At 38.8% G+C, this 11,094-nt stretch overlaps 1 protein-coding gene across 2 annotated transcripts in view; it reads left to right on the forward strand.

The window, feature by feature from the left end:
• The window catches only part of LOC131249048 (TNF receptor-associated factor homolog 1a-like), a 57,858-nt gene extending 55,677 nt beyond the window's left edge, over window positions 1-2,181 (forward strand). Inside the window, exon 12 of one of the 2 annotated variants that reach the window (XM_058249609.1) lies at window positions 587-752. In XM_058249609.1, the coding sequence (XP_058105592.1) occupies window positions 587-602 (16 nt within the window). In that variant the 3' untranslated portion in view covers window positions 603-752. Of the gene's footprint in view, window positions 1-586 lie in introns of both variants that reach the window. The other variant, XM_058249607.1, reaches the window with a different exon arrangement.
• Window positions 2,182-11,094: the final 8,913 nt, after the last annotated feature.

Raw genomic sequence — 11,094 nt, forward strand, 5'->3', positions numbered from 1 at the left:
GTTTCAAGTCATATCTGTAACGAGCGTAGTTTCATTTTGTGGGCTAGTCTAATAATCCATGGCGTTGTGCTCATGGTTTGATGCATCATCTGAAACCAGCACGTATCACCCACAAACACGAAGGCTGTATTGGCCCAAAACAGTCCGATACTGGGGCTACATGAACCCGTATCGGCTGTCCGGTATGGTAACACCAAAACGGATTTGGAACCCTTAGTTGGCCAGCTCCACTTTGGTTGTTTCTACTGCATTGATCTGAAATGTTGCAATCGAATTCAGTTCAGGATCCAAAAACAGTGTGCAGAGGAAATGTACAAGATTGCATTGCTCCATTTTAATTCATGACAACAAGAGAGCCCCCAATTGCAGTTCAGTGTATTTCAAGCTGTACTTGAAATCATTCCTTCTCTGGAGTTCTAATTCTTTTTTCCCTCCTTTCCTATTTTCTGTTTTTGAATCATTGCGGCATAGTCCGGAAGTGGAGCTTTAATAGCATTTATTTGCAGGATGTGTATTGTTTTCTTAATTTCATACCATGTCATTTCCTGTTCTGACTACATGGCCTATTACTTAAATTTTGTACCAGGAAGAGGAAGTTGTGACGCTGCAGAAGAAGCTGAATGTCAAAGACCAGGTGGACCAGGTTGATGTCAACCGTCCATCCAAGCAAATGACAGCGGAAGCATCATGCTCTCCAAGCAGTCCCACCGGAAATGCACCCTCCGCTTCTCAGCCAAAGCAAGCTGCTGCGAATACAGCTACAGCTGAACCAATTCCAGTCAGGGAAGCATCTTCAAATGGTCCAAGTCGAACTGAGAAAACTGTCTCTCTAGTCACAAGATCACCCCAAATGTCATCCATCTCCAGACCAGATGCCCAAAAAGTCACGGCTCCAGCAAAGCCTGCTTGTACACCGACGACGGTCGAGAGGCCTGCTGCGACTCAACAAGCTTCTGTGATGTCGCGGCCCTTGAGCGCACCTCTTGTCCCTGCACCAAGGCCAAATGCTCCTGTTGTTTCTTCCACAGTCCAGACTGCGCCATTCTTATCACGATCAGTGAGCGCAGCTGGCCGATTAGGCACTGACCCATTGTCGGCATCTCATGTTTATGTTCCTCAGTCTTATCGAAATGCCATAACGGGCAAAACCATAGCTGCAAGCTCTACCAGTTTGTCTCCCCGCCCCTCTTTGAGTTCCTTGGGCCCATCCCCAGCTCATTCTCAGCCCCCCTCTGGCTCAGCTACCCTGGCCATGCTTTCGCCTCAAAACTCTGTAAGGAACGACCAAAGCTCGGTAAGATCAGGCATTGGTTTCGGCAGTGCAATGTCGGAAGTACCGCACAGTCAGCCTCAATGGACAAGCCGCTCTCATCAGGAGACAAAAAGCATGCCGTCTGAGCAATATCTGCTGAACAACATTCAAAGACTTGGCATTTATGGTGCAAGTAGCGTCAGGTCCCAGACATTCTATGCTGATGAGGTGCCAGTGGGTGTGTCTGCCCGTCAGTCGCAGGGTGTATCTCCAGACGAGTTTCCTCACCTCGATATCATCAATTCCTTGTTTGACGATGATCAGCATGTTGTTGGAAAGGCGGGGAAGGCGAATGGTGTGTTCCCTAGCCCTCACAAAGGTCACCAGCACCCTCTGAGCCGGCAGTTCACCCTTCCTAATGATTTAGGTGCAGTGGATGTGGGGCCCTCAATTAACAGCGGCAGGTTCGATCGGTCAGCCAGGTACCCCGACGATGGAATCCGAAGAGCCTACAGCTCTTCCAGTGTACCTTACGATGGGCTGAGAGATGTAGTCCCACAATCGGGTCTCCCGGGCTACCTGAATGGGCAGATTGATGGGATGATCCCAAGCCAGTGGCCAGGGAATGGCACAGATCTCTCCTTGCTTGGCATGAGGAATGTGGAGGGTGATGGGTTCCCATATCAGCTGCCTGAATACTCGAATTTGGCTGGTGGAGTTAATGGGTACACCATGTTCCGGCCCGCGAATGGACACTGAACGCCCATAGCTGGGTCCCATCCTGCAATTGATCGCCGCTGATCGTAATAATTGTCGGTCTCTGATTTGGAGTGAGATGTAATCCTTTGATAAAAGGAAAGAACATTTTGTAAAGAGTGTATCTGGCTTCATTTGCTTACAGGTCTGCATTCAGCTGCCTCTTTGGCTTATTTGGTCTTTCTGCTGGAATTTCTGCTGGAAGGGTGCTCGTTCTGCTGGAATTTCCAGCCCTGAGGTACAATTCTGGCAACTGTGTGGGCTCATTATGGCCAACGCTGCTGCTGCTTGAAGCTGACCCGAATTGTCATTGTAGCCATTGGTGGTCTGTTTTCAGGGTTACACATGGTTTTAAGACTTGAACGAACCGGGTCAACAATGATTAGGTTCTATCCAATACAATTCGATGCCATGAGTGAACCCCCGACCCGGGTGAGACGGGATGATGCATTCCTTGACTTGGGCGGGTCTTGAGTCATACTCGAATCTTCGGAGTCGAATCCGAGTTGCCATGACTAAAGACCAAGAGGTTACAGTAACAAATCAATGTTCTCATCTGTTGCTTTTCTTGTTGAATGAATGGTGTTAAGATGGAACTAACTTGAGTATGTCTAGGATCTCCGTTCAGAGCTTGTTATTTAGTGATTGATGGTAATCATGAGCAATGGTACACTAAACCCACTAGAGGAGTTTTGGGTTCAACAGCATCCGAGAGGTGGTCCATTGGTTGGATGGTCTGGATCGATGATCGGTCGCATTGATTTAACAGAGAATCTGGGGACTGTATACATGTTTTTGTTGTAAAATTTACCTGAGGCCTGAATGATTTGGAGGACTATTTACCGAAGATATCATGTGAAAAAGCAAACCAAGTGCAGGCGGAGTGGTCCATGGCTTAGGTGAACCAATCCACACGGTCCATGGCTTAGGTGGACCAATCCATACCCTTAGTGTTCCACCTCAACATGATGATTCTCTGGGCCCTGCATGATATATATGTGTTTTATCCAAGCTGTCGATCTATTTTTCCAAATCATTATAGAGCATGAGCCCAAAAATGAGGGAGATCCAAATCTCGAGCCGACCACACCACAAGCAATTAGCGAAAAGATTGAATGCCCACCATTAAAAACTTTCCAGGACTCAATGTAATGTTTATTTGTCATCCAATCTGTTGATTAGGTCACGTATGCCTGGATAAAGAGAAAACACAAATATCTGCTTAATCCAAAACTTTTGTGGTTCCTAAGAAGTTTTTAATGGTAAGTGTTCAATCACCACTCTTTCCTGTGGCGTGGTCCATATCAGATTTGGATCTGCCTCATTTTTTTAGCGTAGACTATAAAATAGTCTGAAAAAATGGATGGAAGGCGTGGATAGGACACATACATCAAGAAAGGGCCCACAGAACATTTTCAGTAGCCACCTCTTTACTGATGCCGTCAGTAAGCAATCCGCGTTGGTGCCTCCCACGTGCTTGAGACCACCCTTTGAAAGGTCTCGCATGCAACTCAATTGAAGATGAAAGAACGTGGAAGGAGCTGTGGGGGGCCCACGGTCGTGTATGTAAGACATACATATTGACCAACAGGGTTGCTTCATCATGAAAATAGGATGGCCCAGCAATCATGCCGATCCAGTAATCATGCGCGCCGCATGATAGGAAACAATGGAAAACCGCCCCAATATGTGGTGGCCTACTTGATGGTTAGATAGGCATAATTCTTGTGCGTAGGCTTAATATCCTGGAGCATGATCATCCAGAGAAATTCTTCAACCTCAACAAATCTTGGGAGTACATAAAATTCACCGATGGCTTTAAAATTTGTTGTGTCAGTGGGCCATGGTAAATAAGAGACTAAATAATTGAAATTCAATAGGTTTGTCTTTGGCTAGCTTAGTCTCTATGAAATATGAAGTCTCTTCAGTTCAAATTCCAGCTCCCCCACCTTTAATGATAAACATTCATAATCGGTGAAAGGAAACACTTCAGAATAAATTTTTTCCCGATCAATTTTAGGTATTGGGGTACAATCCCGCAAGGCATGCACTATTTCTTTAATTATAGGATTGTTTGAATATGCAAAGTATGCCAAGAATACTTATAGAGGTTCAGAAATTTCAATTGGGAGAAGATCATCATCCACAACACACTCACGCCATAGTGGAATTTCACCACCTATGGATACTCGAACCCTTGACCGGGTGTTGAAACTCCTTAGAGTCTACCATTGGAGTAAGAGTAAGGATCTACAAGTGTATCAATCAAATTCACCTCATGGGTCACATCCTCATCTTCTTGTGGCTTATGCAAATTGAACACATTCACCTTTAAGGTCATATTTTCAAATGATATCTTCGTAACTCCATTTCGGCAAATGATTATAGCATTTGTGGTGATTAGGAATGGTTGATCCAGAATAACCGGAATTTGAGTACTCGCGTTTATAATTGGGCGTGTATATAAGACGACAAAGTCTATTGGGTAGTAGAATCTATCAACTTGGACCAACACATCTTCAACCACTCATATCAGTATTCTAGTCGAACAGTCAATCAATTATGAGGCTTAATTGCTCATATACTAAGTATGACATCAAATTAACACTCGCCTTAAGATCTATAAGTGTTTTTTAATCCGGAAGTTTCCTATTATTTATGAGATCGTAGGACTTTCGGGATCCTGGTATTTTGATTAATAATTTCACTTACCTATTCTGTCAAGAAGGCATTCCTATGTACATTCAGCTTACGCTTTACCACACATAGATGAATTTGGTATAAGATATAAACTGTCTAATTGCATATAATAAGGGGATGTTGATATTGACTAATTGGAAAATCTCTAAAATGTCCTGATTTTTACTTGGCCGTTTTGATAAGGCAAGACGTTGGGGAAACGGGGCCACAGGTTTAGGCTTGTGCTTTGGCTCTTCGTCATGTGGAGTATTGTTCGATTCACCATCATCCTTTGAATTTTTTGATTCGTCAGGTTTCTCAACTTTCTTAGGAATATCCTTGTTAATCTCTTTATCACTTTTCAGGGTGGTGATGAATTTAACATGTTGGGCTGAAGAATTGGGATCACTTATGTCGAATTGTCCATTAGGGTTAGACTGAGGTTGGGCTGGAAAGGTCCATTTCTCCCTAACACTTAGATGTATCTAAATTCTTGCAACCGAAGTTTTAAGTTCATTAATAGATTGCATAGTGCTATGATTGCATTACACTTGCCATTGCATGAATGCATTCAACGTATCCTTAAGGGTTTTCTTCGACGGGGTATAGTAGATAGCACTTGGGGGTTATTGTTTGCATTCACAGTTGGTCCATTCCTCCAATTGAAATTTGAATGATTCCGCCAATTGAGAGTATACGTGTTGGAATTGGGTGCACTAAAGGGGCATTGATACTCTTTCATTGCATTTACTTGAGCGTGCAACACCTCTTAACAAGAAGAGATTGTATGACAATCCTTAGTTATGTGAGCATCACTCTTGCAAACACCACATACAGTTTCATTGACCTCAATGGGTTGGATCACTTTTAAGTTTTATGGCCTTAATCTTCATTGTGAGACCTGCCAACTTTGCATTAACATCATCCTCCTCTTTAAGTACATGTATTCCATTTTCTGTTGGCACCGCCTTTTGATTACTAGCTTAGTTGAATATGTTTCAAGATTGGGTGTTTTCAGCTAGCATGTCAAAGTAATCCCAGGCATCTTTCAGATCCTTGCTTATAAATTCTCTGTTACACATCATTTGTAGGACTTGACACATGTTTGAGCTTAGTCCGTCATAGAAAAAGCTAATCATCTGCCAAATCTCGTAAGCATGGTGTGGGCAAGCGTGGAATAAGTCATTGAACCATTCTCAACACTGGAAAAAAGTTTTATCCCCGTTTTGGAAGAAGTACATAATGTCATGCCTGGGAATGTTGATTTTATGAACTGAAAAGAACTTTTTAAGGAACTCTCGTGTCATTTCGGCCTTTAGGAGTGAAGCCATGCTTTGGTATTCTCCTTAAGAGAATGAAAATAGCTTTAGTCTAATTACATCAGTAGGAATATTGTTAAAGTGTATGGTTGCAGCAATTTCTTTAAATTCTTTTTAGTGCAAGTATGGACTCTCTAAATTAAGTCCATGGAATTTATGGAGTAGGTGAATAACTTCTGGTTTAAAATCCACGTTTCTTGTGTTGGTTGGGAAAATCATGCGAAAGGTGTACTTGTTCTCACTGGTTGTAAATAATCACGTAAAATTCGCATTGGTAAAACTTGGTGTACCTCATTCTCGTCATGCATCGCCCTAACTGGTGGTGTGTTCTGCAAAGGATTCTCATCAAAGTATTATTCATCTTCAACCATATTTTCAGATGATGTTTTAGGAGTATTTAGGTGTTTTCTAACTCGTCGATAGATTGCAAGCCCGTCGACCAAACCTCCTTCACTAATAAGTCTCAATGTATGATCCCCTTTACTTACTTGGGCATGAACTACACATATTCTAATTCTAACTCTAAGTCTTATAGCAAAAATAAAAATTCTACAGCAATTGGGAAAACAAAAAGAGGGAGCAAGGAAGGATGTTATCAAAAGAGAGGAACTAAACTTGAAGATCCTACAAATGAAAACAAGCAACCGATGTTAGTAAGGTTAAAAGATCTAAAATAAAACAAACCCTATAAATTTTTTGAGATTAGAAAACTTAAAAGTCCTAGGTTAGAAAAATTCAGAAAAATAGAAAAACCTAACTTAAAATAAAAATCAGACTAGAAAATCTAAACTTAATTGTGTTCAATGTCACTCTTCGGCAACGACGCCAAAGACTTGATCAAACCCAAGGGTTGACAACCCCAAGTGTAGGGCTGCGATGTAGTTTTAACAAAGTGAGACCAAGATCAAATCCACAGGGAATTAGGAACACAACCTAGAACTGATATAAATTTAACGGTTTATTTGTGTTTTTAATCCAATGAGATGAAATGGTTTTAAAACAATAAAAATAAAAAACTAAGGATTTAGGAATCCACTTATAGCAATCATAATATCTTATTTACTGATTCAACTTTTATAATACAATTGGAATCGAAGGCATATCCTATCCAATCGAAAAGTAATTATATTAAACTAATCATCAACACCAATATGAATATGAATTCAATTGAACGATTCTCTCATGAGGCACTTGGACATCAATAACAGGGAATCAAGAGCGTCTAAAGCACCATTGGGCGACAATAGATTAATCAATTCTATAGATTGATTCATTCTCTAATTTAGGCCAAGTAGTTGTTAAATCAAAAATTTAATGTAACAACAGTTCATTGTAAATTCAGAAATTAACAACTCAAAGACTTTAAAGTAATATCTAAATAAACTTCAATCTATTATCATCATTCAAATCTCATTGTTTGTTGAATCAAATAAACTAAATAATATAATTAATTGCAAGTATCATCCCTTAACTCAACATGGCTAATATCCTAGAATATGTTGAGGGTCAAATATTGCATATTATCACCCATTTATATCTTGGTTTTATGAACATGATAATGCTTAATGTTTTATTTTACTCATGTTTGTGTTGCAATGTGAATTTAAGAGCTTGGATTAAAAAACATTCTAAAAGATTGGATTTGATGCTAAAGAATCACCAAGGCAAGGGATGGATCTTAGGAGGCCAAGATTGAAGAATTTACATGCCAAAGATACAAGAAAACCAAGTGAGGAATGAAGAGAATCAAATATTTGAAGTGAAGAAAAGGAATCCTGAAATCATCCTGAAAAAGGATATTTTGAAACTCTGGGTCATTCTATGAAATTGCACAGACTGAAATCTATTTTGAAAAACTGCTAAGAGTGAAGTCTATTTTAGTAAACTATATAAATTTGAGGCGGTTTCTAAAGTTTTCTAACTAGGTGTGAAAGTTGGAGTTCCACAACTATAAATAGGACTCCCTAGAATGCTCCAAGACATCTTCTAAAGTTTAAGGACTGGAGTAAAACGGTGGAGAAGCTGTCGCTAAGAGTTTTTCTTCTTCTTCTTTAATTGTTTTCATGCTTTCTTATAGGGTTTTAGATCCAATCATATCTATGGTTGTCTAAACTTCTTAGCTAAGGCTAAGAGGTGAAGCTTGTAGCATGATGAGATGTTTATATTGCTTTGATTCATATTTATGTTTAACTCTTTGGATTCTAATTTGATATTTAAGGAATACTTTTAGTTTTTAATGGTTTATTGTGACTCAAATTACAGTAGATCTGCAATAGTTTTGAGTATCTTCTTTTCCTAATTTGAGATTGTGAAATTAGTAAGTCTTGTTGTTCACTATTGTCCCTTGGGCATAATAGGGTGATGGAATTCTTCCTAATCTTCACAATTCTCCTGCTTTGAGATTATGAGATTGGTAAATCCCGTTGTTTGCTATTGTCTCCCGGGCATGGTTTGGTGATGGAATTCCTGCCAATTATCATAGTTTACCTTCATTGAGAATTAGGTCAATGGAAGTTCAGATTTGGTTTTATTGATATATTTTCCAATTAGATAAGATATGACTCCAATTCTAATGTGTTACTTAAATTAAGCGAGAGGACTCTCATTTCACTACAAGTGGATCCTTGGCACCCTAGTTCCCACCTTTAAATTCTTAGTTTTAATTACTCTATTCACAATTATCATATTTCTCCTTCATTGAGAATTAGGTTAATGGAAGTTCAGATTTGGTTTTATTGATATATTTTTCAATTGGATAGGATAAGACTCAAATTCTAATTGTGTTACTTGAATCAAGAAAGAGGGCTCCCTGATCACTACAAGTGGATCTTTGGCAATTATTATAGTTCTCTTTCATTGAGAATTACATGGTTTAGTGATGGAATCCCTGCTAATTATCATAGTTTTTCTTCATTGAAAATTAGATCAATGGAAGTTCAGATTTGATTTTATTGATATATTTTCCAATTAGATAGGATATGACTCCAATTATAATTGTGTTACTTGAATTAAGCAAGAGGGCTCCCTGATCACTACAAGTGGATCTTTGACACCTTAGTTCTCACCTTTAAATTCTTAGTTTTAATTGCTCTATTCACAAATTTTCTCTTAAATAGTTCAGAATTAGTCTCACATCTTATTCTAGTTCTACTTCTAGTTAATTTTAGAAACGTACAAGTTTCAGTTCTCGTGGATTTGACCTCGGTCATACTGAGATTATTACTAGATTGCGACCCTACACTTAGGGTTGTGAACAAGTTTTTGGCGCTATTGTCAGGGACTGGCAGTTACGTTTTCTGAATTTAATTAGTCTTGGAATTTGGTTAAGATTAAGATTTATTTACTTTATATTTTTAGGTTATGGTTTCTTTTAATTTATTTTTAGAAACTAACTTTTTTTTTTTATTTCTAGGTTTAGAAACTTTCCTAATTTGTTTTTAGAAACTAACTTAGTTTTTTATATCTAAGTTTAAAAACTTTCCTTTTTCGTTTTTAGAAACTTTCCTTTTTCATTTTTAGAAAATAGGTTGCTTTTTTAGAAACTTTCTTAATTTATTTTAAAAAATTTTCCTTTTTCGTTTTTAGAAACTAGGTTGCTTTTTTAGAAACTTTCCTTTTTTCTTTTTAGAAACTTTCCTTTTTAGTTTTAGACAGTAACTCATCTTTTTATATCTATTTTTAGAAACTTTCTTATTTCTTTTTTAGAAACTAATTCACTTTCCCTTTTCTTTTGCAGGATCTTAATATAGCTTCTAATTTGGTAACTTATTTCTAATTCTCTGTCTTTCTATTTCTAGATTTATATTTCACTTCTTTCTTTTATGTTTAGGTTAGATTCTGAAATTGAGGGCTGAGAGTGTTTCATGCCCAAGTCGGTCCGTGATAACACTCGACGTCTCTTGAGTGAAGGAAGATTGATTGAGGGGTTATCTATCAATCACAGGAATAGACATTACTCGATATCCACAGAGTGAACTGAAGTTATGACTGCCAATCAACCGGCTAATCAACCTCCAAATCCTCAACCTAGGGTTGAGGAAATCTAGGATGAGACTGAGGTGCATCAAACATCCCCGCCTCGTACTTTACAAGATTATTTACAACTAGCGGGGGTGAGCACACCTTCCTATATGGTTTTTCCAGAGAATGCAGAACATATGAATATCAAGCCAGGAGTGATCCAACTCCTTCCAAATTTTCATGGACTTCAATATGAAAATCCATATATACACTTTAAAGAGTTTGATGAGATAATAGTCACTTTATACTTTCCTAATGTGTTCGAGGACACGGTCAGGCTAAAACTCTTTCCCTTCTCCTTAAAAGAAAAGGCCAAGACGTGGTTGCACTCACTACGTCCACGATCGATTAGCAGATGGAATAACACGACAAGGGAGTTCACTAAGAAAATTTTCGCATATCATGAAACGAACACATTCAGAATTAAAGTCAATATTGAGAGCAGTTCAAGGATCTTGTGAATTCATGCCCACAACGTGGTTTTGAAACGTGGCGCATCACAAATTTCTTTTACGATGGACTGATATCTTCCATGTGCCAATTGGTTGAGACGATGTACAATGGAGAATTCATGAACAAAGATGTCAATAATGTGTGGGATTATTTAAATAGACTTGCTGAAAACGTACAATCATGGGACATCTCTTCAAAACCCATAACTTCTAAGCCTACTCAATCAAAGGAAATGAGAGGAATGTATGCTTTAGAAGAAGAAGATGACTTGAGTGCAGGGGTGGCCAATCTCACAAGAAGAGTTGAGGCCATGGAACAAGAGAAGAAGTTTGCGGTATTTACGCTTGCAATATACATACAACTGAAAATTGTTCAACAATACTGGCTTTTCAAGATATTTTGAATGAGCAATCAAATGCCGTGAACAACTACCAAAGACCTTTTAGTGGACCCACCTAAAATACATACAATTCCAGCTAGAATGGACAAACTACTACTCAAGGATTCCCTAACTAATTCCTGAATCAAGGGAACCTTCAAGAGGATCTAGTCTTAAAACACCTTCAAAATCAAGAGCTTTTCAACCAGAGTATAATGCAGGCAATTGAAGACCTT

Source organism: Magnolia sinica, chromosome 6 (assembly GCF_029962835.1).
Source record: "Magnolia sinica isolate HGM2019 chromosome 6, MsV1, whole genome shotgun sequence".
NCBI lineage: Eukaryota > Viridiplantae > Streptophyta > Magnoliopsida > Magnoliales > Magnoliaceae > Magnolia > Magnolia sinica.